This window comes from Tenrec ecaudatus, chromosome 14 (genome assembly GCF_050624435.1).
Source record: "Tenrec ecaudatus isolate mTenEca1 chromosome 14, mTenEca1.hap1, whole genome shotgun sequence".
Classification (NCBI taxonomy): Eukaryota; Metazoa; Chordata; class Mammalia; order Afrosoricida; family Tenrecidae; genus Tenrec; species Tenrec ecaudatus.
In genome coordinates, this window is record NC_134543.1 from 36,802,765 (window position 1) to 36,820,625 (window position 17,861).

At 43.8% G+C, this 17,861-nt stretch overlaps 1 protein-coding gene across 3 annotated transcripts in view; it reads right to left on the bottom strand.

Moving 5' to 3' along the window:
- Positions 1-17,861, bottom strand: part of RAD51B (RAD51 paralog B) — a 747,597-nt gene that overhangs the window by 727,610 nt on the left and 2,126 nt on the right. For 2 of the 3 annotated variants that reach the window (XM_075530652.1, XM_075530654.1), the window contains exons 2-4: positions 14,381-14,495; positions 11,216-11,329; positions 4,211-4,327 (exon numbers count right to left, since the gene is read on the bottom strand). In XM_075530652.1, the coding sequence (XP_075386767.1) occupies positions 4,211-4,327; positions 11,216-11,329; positions 14,381-14,464 (315 nt within the window). In that variant the 5' untranslated portion in view covers positions 14,465-14,495. Of the gene's footprint in view, positions 1-4,210; positions 4,328-11,215; positions 11,330-14,380; positions 14,496-17,283; positions 17,399-17,861 lie in introns of those variants that run through there. The other variant, XM_075530653.1, reaches the window with a different exon arrangement.

Below are 17,861 nucleotides of genomic sequence, written 5' to 3' on the forward strand. Positions count from 1 at the left end.
TGTTTTGCTGTCTTGTTTTTGTGCCTATTATTGTCTCTGCATACCTATCTAGTTAAGACAGGCAGGATAAACAATCCAGAGGAGAAAACAACAGGACCTATAGTTCCAGGAGACATGAGAGAGGGGAAAGTGGGGATAAGGAAACGGGTGTTAACAAACCGAGGAACAAGGGAAAAACAAGTGATCTAAAAATGGTGGCGAGGAGAGCATCGGATGCCTGGTGTAGCTAGAACAAGGGCAATGTAACAGAGAGGAATTACTGAAACCCAAATGAAGGCCAAACATGATAGTGAGACAAGAGGAAAGTAAAAGGAAATAGAGAAAAGAACTAAGAGGCAAAAGACATTTATAGAGGTATAAATACAGGCATGTACATATGTATGTTTTTATATGATAGAAAAGTAGATCTATAAACATATATTTATATGTTAATTATTAAGGCAGCAGACAGAAATTGGGCCTCTACTCAAGTGCTCCCTCAACGCAAGAAAACTTTGTTCTAATAACCTGGCATTCCATAATGCTCAACTTCTCGACACAATTTCTAAAGACAAAATGGGTACCTAAGTAAATGTAGTAAAGAAAGCTGATGGTGCCTGGCTAGCAAAAGATATATCATCTGGGGTCTTAAAGGCTTGAAGATAAACAAGTGGCCGGCCACCAAGCTGAGAAACAACAAAGCCCACATGGAAAAAGCACACCAGCCTGTGTGATCATGAAGGGTTGATGGGATCAGGTATCAGGAATCAAAGACCCAGAACAAAAAATCGTATTAATGTGAATGAGGGAGAGTATAGAGTAGAGACCCAAAGTCCATCTGTAGACAACTGGATATCCCCTTACAGAAGGGTCACAATGAAGAGATGAACCAGTCAGGGTGCAATATAGCACCATTGAAACTTAAACTTTCCTCTAGTTCTTTAATGTTTCCTCACCCCCCCCCCACCCCACTATCCTGACCCCAATTCTACCTTACAAATTCAGCTAGACCAGAGCATGTACACTGCAGCAAATAGGAACTCAAAACACTGGGAATCCGGGACAGATAAAGCCCTCAGGACCAATAATGAGAGTAGTAATACCAGGAGGGGAAGGTGGGGAGAAAGGGGGAATGGATCACAATAATCTACATATAACCCCCTCCCAGGGGGATAGAAAACAAAAAAGTGGGTGAGGAGAGACAGTGGTCAGTGTAAGACATGAAGAAATAATAACGATTTAAAAATTATCAAGGATTCATGGGGGGGCGGGGAAGGAGGGCAAATATGAGGAGCTGATACCAAGGGATCCAGTAGAAAGCAAATGTTTTGAGAATGATGATGGCAACAGATGTACAGATGTGCTTGACACAATGGATGCATGCATGGATTGTGGTAAGAGCTGTACGAGTCCCCAATAAAATGATTTTTTTTAAATCAGGATTAAAAAAAGAGTACCCCTTTGCAGCCCAAAAAATACAGTCCCAGAACCTTCTTGGCTGGCCTCTCTTCTCTTCCCTAAACTGGCCCGGCAGATCTCCCCAGAAACCGGTTTTGATTGGACCTTGCTCTCTGGATTGGATTGTAAATTTAAGATTCATCTCTTGTAAATCTAAGATTCATCCCTGGCCATCCGTAAGAGAAAGGTGAGGCTTTCTACAGTCACAGGACCCACAGGGGCAGTTCTTCCATGCCCCATAGGGTCTCTATGAATTGGAATCAACTTGATGGCAGTGAGGTGTTGAGCTTGAATATTACTGAAAAGACTAATGTAAAGATCGCTTGTTTGATCTGTCAGTACTCGTCCAATAAAAAGTCTGTAAGGCCAAGAGGTTCCATTAAAATTTAAAATGCCGAAGAGCCACATGAGATCCGACCTTCTCTAAGTATCTATGGTAGCCTCGATGGCAATCTATAATGTTCTTCCACTAGTGTCCAGACGTCGTCCCTGGTTTCTTTACTCAGCGAGGCTGGCAGTCTTTCTTCCCTTGGCTCAGCTGTGAGATCTTGCCGGCCCGGCCTTCCCTAAAACACTGGAACCATCGAAGAGCTATCTTTTGTGTGGCAGCGCTCCCCACTCACTGCGCAGCTTCAATGGCTTGAGAAGACACCCGATATTAACCGGGACCTCAAAATGGTATTTCTTCCATGCCACAAGACAGCGGCCTTTCTCCTGCCTGATACTTGCTCTCTGGAAGGGAACACAGAAGATATGGGCTCATCTCAAACTGTGGCAAAGAATCAAGACGCATACCCCTAGCTCATGTAGAACCTACTGGTAGTGTCCATGTGCTTAGCACTCTAGTTCTGAGGGGAGGCCACAGGCTCAGAAAAGTTCGTAGCTTACATCTGCGAGATGTATTCATCTGGAAGATATAACATATATCTTAACACTTTGTTTTTAATAAACTATGAACAGAAATGTCCCCAGAATTCAGCTTTAAATTTTAAGAAAACACAAAAGAGACGACCAGTTGCTCAAATAGAAAGTGGAAATGGAGAGATCCAGGCACTAACAAGCAGTCTGAGTGCGTCATCTATTCTAAGTCAGTGACTACTACTTGGATTACAAAAGAACGAATAAAAGGGATCGGAAACGATTCTAAAATGTCACAAAATGGAAGTCCCTGTTGGTCAATGCTTCTGAAGGTCAATGTTTTTGCTATTCAAAACCAGGAAGTCAACAGGAGCCCCTGGATTGTATAGAAGGGTTAACAGCTGTTAACCAAAAGGCTGATGCTTTCGACCCACCCAGCTGCGCCTCGGAAGAAAAGCTTCCACACGATCGGAGCTGTAACGACCCCAGCACCCACACGTCGATGGTGCAACACGCAGGACAGCCAGGAGTTGGAATGAAGCCTGTGAGGAAAACCCAAAACCAAACCCACCTGCCATGGCGTTGATGCCGAACCGTGCACCTTGGAATCTTTGGAGCAATGGTCCAACTACAGGGCAACAAGGTTTTCTGAAAGAGTGGTTTTACCACCATCTAGTGGTGCATACTGAAACAGCAGGTTTGACTTATTGATTTATTTGGTATTTATGTTCTCTTAGTTATACAAATGAACTGATGATTCCGACTCATAGTGACCCCATGAGACAGAGCAGAATTTCCCACACGAGTCTTTACTTTCAAGACTAATTTTAAATAGCTTTTCACATTAATACACATAGCACGTTTATATCGCCAAGCACTTCTCAGAAGGAAAAAACCTAGTTAGGTTCTGACTATCAGAATATGTGAAAAGAGCATGTCTCTTAAGAAGTGTGCTTACGGAGCCTGTGCTCATGGGATCTGCAGACAAGCGCGGCGGGCAGGTACTGAGCACAGTCTCTCTAAGGCACCGCCTGAGGGCCGGTGCAACACCAACTCGGTTTCACATGGCCTCAAACTCTCTGACACATCTTCCTGTCGAAGGGCCAGCCTCACTTCCCCTGGATGTAGGTGACATTTATGACACACTTCAAGTGAACAGGAGGTGACAAAAGTGACTTCTAACTTGGGAACGTCTGACGTTCAGCCATTGCGCTGGCCTTCTTTCAGCTCGCTTGCCCTTGGGGAAAGGCAGTATTCATGTCACGAGGAGGCTCGGGCAGCCGTGGAGAGGCCACATGGGGAAGAACGGAGGGCGCCCAGGAGCAGCCAGCACCAACTTGCCCATCAAGTGACTAAGCCCTGGGGGACCAATGTTCCATCCCCACCCACACCTTCACATGACTGACGTCCTGACGTCAGCACCGAAAACTGCCAGGCTAAGCCCACCCGAATTCCTGCCCCGCAGAGAAGGAAGACAACGTATATCGACTCCGCTGTGTTACCTTGCTTAGTTTGGGGTGAATTCTTACACAACAATATATAGCTCTCTATAAAAATGTATCACTCTCATGTAATTGTATAATTGCCCACATTAAGCAAACTTCAAATTAGGCTCTTCCTAATATAAAAAAGTGATCCTTTTTTGGGGGTCCCAAATTTTCTCATAATCATTTCTAAGTTAATTTACAGGAAAACACTTTAGTCAATAGGGGTGTTTTTTTTAATGTTTCCCTTTTATACAGCTATTTGTACAAGGTACTGAGTGGGAATGAATGAGGAAGAAAGAAAAGACATGCCCTTAAAGAACCTATAACTTAATTCAGATGATAGTGCACAAAATACTTTGTCGATGGCACTTTTTTCCTTTCGGCCTAGAGATGATAAGCCAGTGGAAGAAGGTGTGCAGTCTCCTTACCTCTGTGAGGGACCCAGAAGCCACACCACCATGCAGGGCTTCATCCAAAGCAGGGAGGCTAGTAGATAAGAAGGCCGTGGAGGCATCAGCAGACCTTTTTGACTTCATTTCATACGCCTGCAGCAGAAAAAGATGACGTTCTTCCTGAGTTCCTGAGCTATTCAAAAACACTAACCCAAACCTCCAAACTTTAGCAGCTAGAACCCCAGTCCATGTTTTTCTCTGCTCTTATTGATTTGTTCAGCAAATACTCTGTAGCAGGGACGGGGCTAGAGTGTGGGGATACCACATATCACACAGAGCCCTTAGCCTCAGGTTTCTTTTTTTTCTGGAATAATACATTTTTAATAATACATATCTTAATGCAGCATACAGAGTATTGATGTAGCAAGACTGGGTCTGTCTTCCTACTAACAGTTCAATAATCTTGGCACAGCTGTCTTCCGCTTCCTCAGATCCCATGTACTATCCATCTTAAGTCCTCAAGTTACAAGTGTGTCTGAGGTAGTGTCCAGTTCGCCCAGTAGGGTCTATGCATCGAATCTCACGGGTGCACTCTCTGGGGCATGCTGTAAATCCAGGATTCAAACGCCCAGTATTCCACGGCACCCAGCCATGGAATGCGTCCCCAGGATGCACCCAGAAGCCCGGGTCAATGTGCATACCACCAGGGATATTCCTTCCCTGTGGGCCCCAAAAGCATTTTCAGTCATTCTCCCCAACTGGAAGTCGGTCCTCCTTCTCTTCCTACCAACAGTCATGTATTAATGTTCCCCAGACGTGTTTGCTTCCTTTCCCCTCTCCTGACTTGATTTTCCCATCAGTATCCCTCATCCCTCGGATAGGGGTCCTCACAGCTCTTAACACCCAGCAAGGACTATATCAGGTCTAAAAAACTGGGTAATCATGCTACAGTTGTTAAGTGACAGTGTGGTAGAGAAAGTGGAGCGAGACATCAAGACAGAACCTTTGGTCTGGACTGTGATGCAGGATGGCCTCACGGAAGAGCTGGGTGTCTGAGCGAACATCTGACATAAGGAAATGTGAATGCTTCTGCCAAAGGAGACAGGATGCACAGAAGAAGGTCAAGAAGTGAAGAAAGATATGAGCCCTGAGCGAATGGAAGCTACAGAAGGTGTCCCAAGGCCATTTAGATAAAGATTGTATGACTCTTCATGATATGGTTGGACTATGTTATCGTATGATATCTGGATGAAGTACCAAGAACACTGTTAAAATAAAGAATTAAGCTGCTAGATAGTAAAAATAAAATAAAAGGTTACAAGATGGAATATGGGGAGAGTAAAGCAATCAAGGAGGGCCGAAAGGGAACCAACCACGGGGAGCCTTGGAGTTTATGCTGAGAGCAAGGAATGGCAGGATTACATGGTTATGTCACAAAGATACTCCGAATCATTTGTGAAGGATCATTTGAGTGGGTGTGGTATTCCAAAAAGTATCTCCCAACAACCCAAAGAAAACAAAAGGATATGCACATCAAATACCTGACACCTGGCGTTTACCCTATTTGGAAAATCCACGTGGCAAAAGTGATATTCAGTTAAGGATGCTGAGGTAAGAAGATCATCCTGGATGAGCCAAATCCACCCACTGCCAGCAAGTCCATTCCGACTCATTGCTGCGGTTCGGTGCCTTCAACAGAATAAAACACCACCCAGGCCTGCGCCAGCCTCCCAATTGGTCTTATATTGGAGCCCCTGGTGGCAGACACTGCATCAAGCCACCTGGTTGAGAGTTTTCCTCTTTTTAACCCCCCCCCCCAATTACCAAGCATGATATCCTTTTCCTCAAAGTAATATCCTTGCTTTTCAAAGAGATCTTGTGCAGATTTACCCAATGTAATGAGTCACTTGATCTCTTGACTTCTGCTTCCATGAACATTGGCTCAACTGTTAGCCAACCCAAAACAGGCTATAAGGTCAACACCAGGGAAACCTGCCCTCTTTAAAAGAATGGACCAGGTGAGAACGGAGAGGTAGCATCTGCCCAAGGGTAAAGCTCAGAAGCCAGGTAGGGACAAGATAGAAGGGGGAAGGGAAATGGTAGACACAGTGGGACGTGGGAAAGGGTTTGTGCCATCGTGGAGATTGCAATCAATGTCACAAACCAAAATGTGTAAAAATTGTTGAACAGAAAACCAAGTTGCTCAGGAGACAAATGGAAAATCAATTTGCTCTGCAAACTTTCAACCAATTCACAATAGAAAGTTGAGAAAACTTGAAACTAAGAGAGATGAGATACATTGATTTGACAAAGATGACTCCAGAAGAGGACAGGAGACAAGAAATATTGCTGCTTTTCAGAGAAAAAATAAAAAGTTGAAGGAAGACAGAAGTCCGGCATAATTTCATAATCTTGGGATAATCACTATTAACAAGGTAGGGTAAATAGATTTCATTTTGATAAAAGGGATTGCATTTTTATAAAATTGACATTGTATTCTAAATACAATTTTAAAGCCTGCTTTCTTTTTTCAAAGAATATTTAACTGCCTATATAGTTATGCATTGGGCTGCCATCCACATGGTCAGCAGTTCAAAGACACCAGCCTGCTCCTTAGGACGTGGCTTTCTACTCCCATAGTTACAGTCCCAGAAACTCACAAGGGCAGTTCCACCCTGTCCTATGGAGTTGCTATGAGTCAACAGTGACTCCATGGTAGTGAGATAATACCGCATCACATGAATATAAATAAAATGTATCTACTTATTATTGATCATTTAAATTGCTCCAATCTTTGACATAATCGATATTTCAGTGAGTACCTTTACAAATACATTTTTGTCTATTTTATTATGTAATCCCTAAGGCGAAAAAATCCTAGCTATGTAACTACCCAAGGGTATAAAAGAAGGAGCCCTGAAGGCATAGGTTAAGATCTAGACTGCCAACCACCAGGTTCCTTCCTGCTCAAAGGGAGAGAGATGAGGCTGTTTGTTCCCATAAAAATGTTAAGCCTTGGAAACCCTGAGAAGTAATTCTACTCTGCCCTGTAAGATTGAAGAGAGCTGCTGGTGCCCAGCTATCAAAAGATATAACATCTGGGGTCTTAAAGTCCTGAAGTTAAATAAGCAGCCATCTGGCTAAGAAGCAACAAAGCCCACATGGAAGCAGACCAGTCTGTGTGCTCATGAGGTGTCGATGGATCAGCTATCAGGCAGCTAAGACCCAGAATAAAACCATACCCAAGGTGAATGGGCGGGGGTGGGGGGGTAGCATGGAGTGGAGACAATTGGACATCCCCTCACAGAGTGGTCACAGGAACGAGATGAGTCAGTCAGGGTGCAGTATGGCACCGATGAAACACACAACTTTGCTCTAGTTCTTTGGTACTTCCTTCACCCCAGTATCATGACCTCAATTCAACCTTACAAATCAGATTAGACCAGAGCAGGCACACTGCTGCCCACAACACAGCAAATCCAGGATAGATAAACTCCTCCAGGGCCAACAAGGAGTCAAGATACCAGGAGGATTAGGGGAGGATGGGGAGAAAAAGGGAGAATCGATCACAAGGATCAACCTAGAACCCCCTCCCAGGGGGACGAATAATGGAAAAGTGGGTGAGGGGTGATGGAATACAATATAAGATATGGAAATAATAATTTATAACTTATCAAGGGCTCATGAGAAAGGGTGGGCATGGGGCAAGGGGGATAAGAAATGGGGAGCTGATATCAGGGGCTCAAGTGGGAAGAGCATGCCTTGAAAATGATGATGGTGGCATATGTGCAAATGTGCTTGACAAACTGGATGAATATATAGATTGTGATAAGAGATGTAAGAGCCCCCAATAAAAGTATTTAAAAAGTAATAAAAAGAGTACTATGATTTCAAATAGAGTTGATGGCAGTGGTGGAAAGAATATTTTAAAATCAAATTGCTTACAAGAACATCATGCCAGTTTACATGGCCACTAGCAATGTCTAAAAATAATTGCCTCTCTGCAATCTTTAACATTAAAAATTACTCTTGTTTTAATTAAATTTCCCAAATAAACTGAGTTCAAGTCACAGAATTGCAATCACTCATTCAACAAAAATTCATGAAGTGCCCACTTCAATGGGCTCTGGGAATACAGCCAAACAGATGTGGTTTCCACCCACAGGAAGTTCACAAATGACTGAATCCTTGTGCCAAATCCAAGGCTCTTCTATCTTTGTGGGGATATGGAGAGACCACCTACCATTCTCCCGGCCACTGAGTGGATTCCAACTCATAGCCGATCCATTTAGGGTTTCCAAGACTGTCAATCTTTGCAGACGCAAACAACCTCATTGTTGCTCATCAGAGCAGCTGATCGGTTTGGCCGCCGCCCTTGCAGTTAGCAGCCAGCACCCGGCCTACAGCAGACCAGGGCGCCTTTCTGCACTCGTACTACAGTCACAATCCAAGCCACTGTCACTTTTTGCCTCATTACCCATCGCTGGCTCCCTGTCAACCACTTGTCTATGCTCAAAGCTAATTCTTCAAAACACATATTAGATTGTACCTTTTATGGCTTCTTACTGCTCTTCGAACACAGTCTAAAGTGGCTAGTCCTCAAGGCTGTCATGAGCTGACTCCTGCTTCCTTCTCTCGCTCTTACCACTTTTTGTTTCACTGTTCCACCCCTGCGAGCCTGGTTTTATGACTCTACCATCTCCCTTGCCAATCCTTTGCAAGCTTTCTCCTGCTCAGCCTTTAGGTTCTCCCAGAAGAGGGACTTCTTCAGGAAAACCTTTCGTGACTTCTTAACTTAGTGATATTTCCCATTGAGTTTCAAAGCTTCTTGTACTTGGCCTGCAAAGGACTTTTGACTCCCCCCCTTCATTAGTTATTTCCCGAATTAATAGTTTAGTGACTGCCTTACTAGACTGGAAGCTACGCAAGAGAAGGAACCTGAACTATCAAGGTGTCGCCAATATCTGAGCCATTGGCATATCCAGTATCCGATATGGCTGGCCCTCCAAAATGGTTAGCTGAGGGAATGAGACGATGAACAGAAAAATGAGTTATTTTGGAGGATAACTCGAATCTAAAGAACACTATGAAAGTAAACAGAAGCAGAGGAGGCGTTAGGAATAGCAGTGAGACTGTCATTGAAAGTGCTGATGGGAAATGGAGAGGAAAGCAGACTTTCCAGCCCAAGCCCTCGGGTTTTATTAACTCGCTGGAAATGTGCTGTAAGTATTGGCCAGGAACGACAAACGTCAAAGTAAAAGGCTTTCCTGGTACTTCACAATAATAAGTTATTTTGAATCCAGCCACCAACTCATCACATTTAACTGCCTAATTTGCCCCTGCATATAGACTGACTAAGTGAGGTGAGAGAAGCTGACTTATATGAAGAAGAGGATGGCATCTGCAGATGACACAACCTTGCTTCCTGAAAGTGAAGACAACTTGAGGCACTTGCTGCCAAAGATCAAGGACTGCAGCCCTCAATATGGATTGCAACTCAATGTCAGGAGACCAAAATCCTCACAACTGGATCAATAGGTAACATCAGGATAAAGGAGAAAGGTCAAAGTTGACGATCAGTGTTCATGGAAGTAGCAGTCAAGAGATCAAAAGCTGAGTTGCATTAGGTCATGCAGTTATGCAAGACCTCTTCAGAGTACTGAAAAGTAAGGATGTTAACTTTGAAGAAAGGTGCGCCTACCCGAAGCTATGGTATTTACCATCGCCTCACATGCATGTAAACATTGAACACTGAATAAGGAAGATTGAAAAAGAATCGATGCATTTGAATTATGGTGCTGGGGAAAATATATTGAATGTATCATGGGCTGCTTAAAGAACAAATCAATCTGTGTTGGAAGAAGGGGGGCCAGAGTGCTCCTTAGAAGCTAGGATGGGAAGACTGTCATATTGTCAGGAGAGACCCTTCCCTGGAGAAGGGCATCATGCATGGTAAAATAGTGGGGAAGCAAAAAAGAGGAAGGCCCTCAATGAGATGGACTGACACAGCAGCTCAACAACGGGCCCAGATGTGGTAACAATTATGAGGATGGCACAGGACTGTGGCGTTTCATTTTGCTGTGTAGAGGGTCACTATGGGGCAGAACTGACTCGATGCAACCGAACCACAACAACAAATTGTCCCATAGACTGAAAGGAACTGTCCAAAACAACAAACTCAATGATGCAGCAATAACTAGTACAAACTTCCTGCTCCGACTCTGACTATCTGCCTTTAAGTTATTTTTTGTAAGTCCCAAACTAAATCTGAACAAACAAACAAAAAGTTTCCCCAACAAAACCTAGCATTCCTTTCTTCCCTCTTCACAGAATTGCACACCGCTTACATGCTTAGTGATTCCCAAACAGCAGTGTGAGTGATACAAGGTGAGTAAGTCACAGTCCATATAAAAAATATATTTGTAAAGCACTGAACCTATTTCTAGGCATCTTTCTTTCTGGAAAAGCAAGATCTGATCTAGGCATAAATGCCCCACATTTTGAAAAGCTAAGTGAAGACAGAGAGGACAATTTTTTTTTAATAGTTTGATGCAGGTTTATTAGAAAAACCTCAACTGTTCTTAAAAGTAAGGATACACCTTACTTGTCATTTATTCAATCAATAAGCAGGCCCAAGGACAATTATGTGTCGTTTATGATGTGGAAGAAGAGCTGGTGATAAATGCTAATATCACAGAGGCAAGGGCATTCTAATGTTAAGGGTATATTATCATCTAAGCATGAGGTCCACAAACCCTACCCAGACAACAGAGACATAATCTTTTGAAATACTGCTCTCAGCAACAGAGAGGGGAAAAGTTCTAATTCTCATAATTAGAATTGTTTCCCATCAACTTAAAAACAACATAAATTTCCCACAAGTATTCCAATATAAAAACTAACTCTATAGTGTGAGAGGTGATACTTCCAAGGTGCTCATTTCTGGTTTTGATTTCGCCTCATTCCAAAAAAATATCTTAAATGTCATAAAGATTAACATATTAGTTTAATATTAAAATATATACATATGTATATACATACTGTTTGCATCTGTGGGGCACAGGCCCTGCTGACCAGACACAGAAGTTCATGGACACGTGGTTCACTAAGCCCAGTCATCTTCATAAGCTCCAGTGGAGAGAAGCATAAAAAGTCCTGAAGAGACAAAGGGAATAGTTTAAGCATAGAGTTGGTACAAAAATATTGACATTAAAAAGAAACTTTCAATTGTAGATAAAGGGCATGTGTAGATAAAAGGGCAATTAGTTACAAACCAAAGATTCATGTGTTCCTGACAGCATTTCCCCCCTAAGTGTGGCTTAGCTAAAAGCTGTCATGAGACTGTCTTATCTTCCAATCATCTATGGTTCAGTGAAAGCACTTGGTGTGACTCTTCTGTCCCTCGTCTTTGTAACTATGTCACTGGGTGGGAGCATGTAAATAGGTCAGGTTTGCCATTCTTCTGGGCACAGCATGGGCAATTTCAGAAGCAAGAACAGAGAATCCCACAATCACAACAAAAGAATAGCCAGGAGCTAAGTGCATTCAAGATCGCTGGGTGCAGAGGCAGCAGAAGAGGATTGCTAAGACCATAAGAAGTGCAGAGGAGCAGTGCCGATGAGAGACCAGGAGACGGAGTGGTGGGCTTTCCAGCCCACAGAATGAGTAACGCTCATTTAAAGCTAGGAGATCACAAAGCATTCGTTTGCTAATTGAGAAATAATAAAACTGACCTTGGGGGGCTTGGTACATGCTAGAACATGGATGAACCTTGAAAACCACACGCTGAGTAAAATAAGTCAAAGTCACAAAAGGTCAAATACTGCTTGACTCTACTTACTTAAAGTATTTAGAATTGATAGAATATTGCAAGACTGATGACTTCATTGCAAATACCATTTTACAACAACACAAAAGGTATATGTAGACTTCTCCAGATGAAATACACGGACACCAAAATGATGACATTTGTGGGAAGAAACAATGGAGAAGTTCAATATCAGCAGTTAAAACAGGGCAAGGCACTGACTGTGGACTAGACCATCAGTTTCTCACATGTAAGTTCACGTTGAAGCTGAAGAAAATGAAACAAGTCCACGAGAGCCAAAGTACAACCTGGGGATATCCCACCTGAATTTCAAGAACTTTTAAAGAACAGATTTGAAACATTGCACACTAAAGACAGAGATGAGATTAAGAACATCACACATGAGAAAGCAAAGGGTTCTTTAAAAGACAAGAAAGAAAGAAAAGACCCAAGTGGCTATCAAAAGGGGTTCTGAAACTTCCGTGTCACTGTCGTAGCTAAGGCAAATGGAAGTCAAGGAGTTGGACAGAAAATGCCAAAGCGCAGCTCAAGAAGATGACGTACTATGACATGTGCAGACTCCGAGTTAGAGAACCAAAAGGGAAGAAGAGACCCGGCATATCTTAAACTGAGAGAACTCAAGAAAAATGTCAAACCTCCAGTTGCAACATTAAAAGATTCTGAACCAAAAATAAAACCCCAAACAAAAGAGCGTGAAAATGTTTCTCTATAGGGTTTCTAGAAGCTGGCATCGACTGGATGGGACGCAGCAGAATGCACAAAATGTACACTAATGTCATTAACATCGCATGCAAGTAAAATGCTGCTGATCCTTCAACAACGGTTGCAGCTGTACACTGACAGGAAGCTGGCAGCGGTTCAGGATGGATTCAAAAGAGGACTCAGAATGAAGGATATCACTGCTGGTATCAAATGCATTCTGACTGAAAGCAGAGAAGACCAGAAAGATGTGTACTTGTGTTGTATTGACCATGCCAAGGCATTCGACTGTGTGGACCACAACAAACTATGGACAGCCTTGAGAAGAACTGGAATTCCAGAATATTTCACTGAGCTCATGAGGAACTTATACATGAATCAGAGGCGGCCGTGCAAACAAAACCAGGGAAGACTGCATGGTTGAAAAGCAAGAAGAGTGTGCGTCCGTATGGTATCCCCTCAGTAACTTATTCCATCTGTGTGCTGAGCAAATCCTCAGAGAAGCTGGACTATATGAAGATGCACACAGCACCATGATTACAGGAAGACGCTTTCACAATGTGCGATGTGCAGATGATACAACCTGGCTTGTTAAAAGTGAGGAGAACTTGAAGCACTTGCTAATGAAGACCAAGGTTTGCAGCCTTCAGTATGGATCACACCTCAATGCAAACAAAACCCAGATCCTCACACCGGGACCCTGACCACTAGGTAACATTGGCTTCAATGGGGGGTGGCGGGGAGGTAGATGTCATCAAGGATTTTATCTTGCTTGGGTCCACAATCAATGCTCATAGAAGCAGCAGTCAAGAGAACGAATGATGCCTTTGCCTTGGATAAATTTGCTGCACAAGTTTTTAAACTGTTGGAAAACAAGGGTGTTCTTTTGAGAACTAAGGGGAACTTCACTCAAGCCATAATATTTGCAATCACCTCATATTCGTGGGAGAGTTCAACTATGAATAAGGAAGACCACAGAAAAATCCATGATTTGAATTATGGTGCTAGTAAAGAATACTGAAACTACTGTCAACTTCCAAAGGCACAAAAAATTTGTCTTTGAAAAAAGTAAAGCCAGAATGCTCCTTAGATGTGAGGACAGCAAGATTTCTTCTCAGGTACTCTGGACATGTTGTCAGGAGAGACCAGTCTCTAGAGAAGGACATCATCCTTGGTTAAAGTAGACAGGCAGCAAAAAAGAGGAAAATGCTCAATAAGATGGGTTGACGCCGTGACTGCAACAATGGGCTCAAACCCAGGAACAACTGTGAGTGTGGCACAGGAGCAAGCAGTGCTTCATTCTGTTGTGCACAGTCACTGTGAGTCGGAACTAAATCAATGGCACCTAACAACAAGCTCCTTGTGAATTGGAGTAGACTCAAGGACAGCAGGTTTGGTTAGTTTGTTTAAGGTAGACTGAAGATTAATTTGTATATGAAATTTCTCCTTTAAAATAAATCAACAGAGGACCTGATGCAAAGGGCTTAAGTGAAGAGCAAATGTTTCGAAAATGATTAGGGCAAAGAATGTACAGATGTGCTTTACACAATTGATGTATGTATATGTATGGATTGTGATAAGAGTTGTATGAGCCCCTAATAAAAAAATTAATTAATTTAAAAATATATGTTTTTGCATTTTACAACCAAGAAAAAGAAAATAAATCAACAGCCTTTTACCTGGCAAGTGACAATCTGCTGTCTGCTCAGACGATCACAGAGGTCTTGTGATACACCCACTCGTCTTAGTTTCTTGCTAGCCATGTCTCCAGATCCAGCAAAGAAAAATGTAACCCTGAAAAAATATCAGAGAGCAGTATAAGCAACAGCTAGTGATCTATCCAAAATACAATCTAAAAACTCCTTCAGGCTTTTCCATATGCAAACAGCTATGTGTGCTCTGTGTATTATTGCTGACGAAATGAAGCAAGGCTATGGTAGATACGCCTACATCCTCATCTCCCAACCAAAGAGAAGACCTGTTGCTTCTGAGTCAAATTTGACTCACGGCAACTCTTCTAGACAGAATGGAACTGACACCTGTGGTTCCCAAGGCTGTAACCTTTAAGGAAGCAGAGGGCTAAAACCACTTACCTTCTCAATTAGCAGCCGAGAATTTAACCACTTAACCAGCAGGGCCCCTTCCCATTCCTCATAACCCATGAATGTGACCTTATTTCATAATAGGATCTTTGCAGGTGTGATTAATTTAAGGGTGTTGAAATGAGACTTCCCCCTGGATTAATCAAAGAGTCTAAAAACCAAACTCATTGCCATAGCGACTTGATTCCGACTCTGGAGACTCTGTAGTAGGACAGAGAACTGCCCTCTGTGGGTTTCCAAGACTAACTCTTTACGGAATTAAAAGCCTCATCTTTCTCCAGCGAAACTGGTGGTTTCAAACTGTTGATCTTGCGGTTAGCAGCCCAACCCATAACCACGAACTACATCACCACGACTACTTGGATTATCCAGAAGGGTCCTAAATCCAATGGCATGGGTCCTTCCAAGATCCAGGAGAAGCCAGGGACAGAGAGGAGAGAATCATGTGAAGATCCAGACAGAGATTGGAGTAAGTAGCTATGAGTCAGGAAGCACTGACAGTCACAGAAGCTCAAAAGGCAAGAAACAGAATCTCTACTAAAGCTTCTAGATCAGCGGCTCTCAGCCTGTGGGTCTCGACCCCTTTGGGGGTCAAATGACCCTGTCACAGGGGTCATCCAACTCACAACAGTAGCAAAATTTCAGTGATGAAGTAGCAATGAAAATAATTGTATGGTTTGGGGGGGTCACCACAACATGAGGAACTGCATTAAAGGGTTGCGGCATTAGGAAGGGTGAGAACCACTGTTATAGATGGTTGGAGAATACGTTTCTGGTGTTTTTCCCTAGCTCATTTAAGGTAGTTTCTTACAGCGGCCCTGTATAACACTAAGCTGCTGTTGGTGTTAGCTGCCAGTTGGGTGAGCCCCAACTCATGGTGATCCCTAATGCATAAAGTATTAGACCCGTGCTATTTATAGGGTGAAGAATTGATTTTATTTTATAGTGGTTGAGAATATGCACAGCAAAAACAACACCAATTCATGTCTACATGTACAATTCAGTGGCAGTGATCGGCCCCAAGCTAAGCCTACAAATCAGGTCAGCATCACAATCCTACCAGAGGTAGCTTCCTAAAAAGGTGCTCTTCTCCCAACCCCCCCTGCCCCCACCCCCTGAAAGTGCTCTCATCTTCTCACCCCCATCCTTTAATACTCCCCAGGGCACTTTTAGACCACAGGCTAAATTTCCAACTATTTCTGACTGCATAGATCCTTCAGAAAACCAGTTCCTCCTTCACTTCCTCCTCATTCATCCATCAGGTTGTGAGGTTCAGAGACTGACCTTCCTGGCAATGACCTTCTCTGGGTGTTTTTATTTCCTCATCTGGAAAACAAGGATAGTTCTAGTAACGCATTCATAGTTGCACTTGCAGGCAAAAGATGGACAGTGCCTAAAGAAGTGCTGACTTTGAATTACAGTGTGAGTGAAGAATCTTGAATATACACATCTGTCCTACAGAGGAAGTACGGACAGAATGCTCCTTAGAAGCAAGGATAGAGAGACTTCAGTTCAAGTACTTGGAACATGTTATCAGGAGGGATCAGCCCCTCAAAAAAAAAAAAAAACACCATTTAAGAACACATTGCCACAGAGCTGATGCTGACTCACAGCGACCCAATAGGACAGAGTGAACCTGCCCCTGTGAGTTTCCAAGACTAACTTGGTATGGGAGTAGAAAGCCCCATCTTTCTCCTGAGGAGAGGGTGATGGTTTCGAACTGCTGGTTTTATGGTTACATTCCGTACACTAGAGACTGTACATTCTGGCGTGCGTGTGTCCTAATGAAGCTTGCAACGACGTTCCAAAGGAACCCGAGGGTCCAGTGGTTACCTGCTCAGCTGTTACCCAGAAAGGTTGGTGGGAACCTACCAAGTGTTCCTGGGGAGGGAGACGCGGCAGGATGTTTCCATAAACATCCGCCTTGGAAGCCCTAGGAGGCAGTACGACTCCACCCTACCGCCAGTTGGAGTTGGAATCGGCTCAGTGGCACGCAGCAACAGCAGGCATAGGAAACCTCTCCCCTCCCCACCGAGAAGAAACATCCTTTTCTGTGTACAGTGAAGACCGTGAAGCAGCAGTTATCGCTAATATGTATTGAGTGTGTCCTTCTTACGTGCCACACAGTTGCAAGGGTTTTGATTTCACTCCATTTTACAGATGTTCCTGAGGCACTGAATTGAGAAACTTGCTCAAGGTCAAGAAACTAAGAAATGGTGGCGTCCGCACTCGAACCCGGTGATGACTCCCGGGCTACCCGGGGAGGGCAATCCCGAAACTTTGTCTCGTGCCTGCGCCCGGTGTGCCTGCACTGCACGGTAAGGGCGAAGGCACAGAGGCAAAAACACCCCCAGGGCTGCCTTTAGAGCTCACTTTAGCATCCAGAATCTAGGAACAGATCCCGGCCTCTCGACCTCAAAAACCAAACGCATCCCCGCAAAGGAAAGCCCCAGATCGGCGCGGCTGTTGAAGATCCCTACCAAAGACACTCCCCGATCACACCGAGACCAATGCCCGCCAGCCCGGGAAGACGCCCAGGGAATAAGCACAATCCACTTTCCCACAAACTCCCCCTCACAAAACCTCCCGGTACCGGGTCCGCACCAGCAGCTTTCAAAGTTTCCCCCGCCCCTTACAGCGTTCCCGCCAAAAGAGCCGGCGGTAACAACTGAGGCGCTGGTTGGGTCCTCGCCTTGCCATATTAGCCAATCAGAGACAGAAGCAGGCATAGGTTAGCTCCGCTGCTTACTGGGAATTGTAGTTCTCACTCTATATTCTGTCTGGCTCAAAAAGATTAGTTAGGTGTGGTAGGTAGGTAGGTGGGTAGGTGGGTAGGTGGGTAGGTGGGTAGGTGGGTAGGTGGGTAGGTGGGTAGGTGGGTAGGTGGGTAGGTGGGTAGGTAGGTAGGTAGGTAGGTAGGTAGGTAGGTAGGTAGGTAGGTAGGTAGGTAGGTAGGACTGATATAGACAGATCGACCAAACCCAACTGCTATTGAATCAATTCTCATAGCAAACCTATACGACAGGGAATATCTGCCCTTGTGGATTTGCGAGACTAA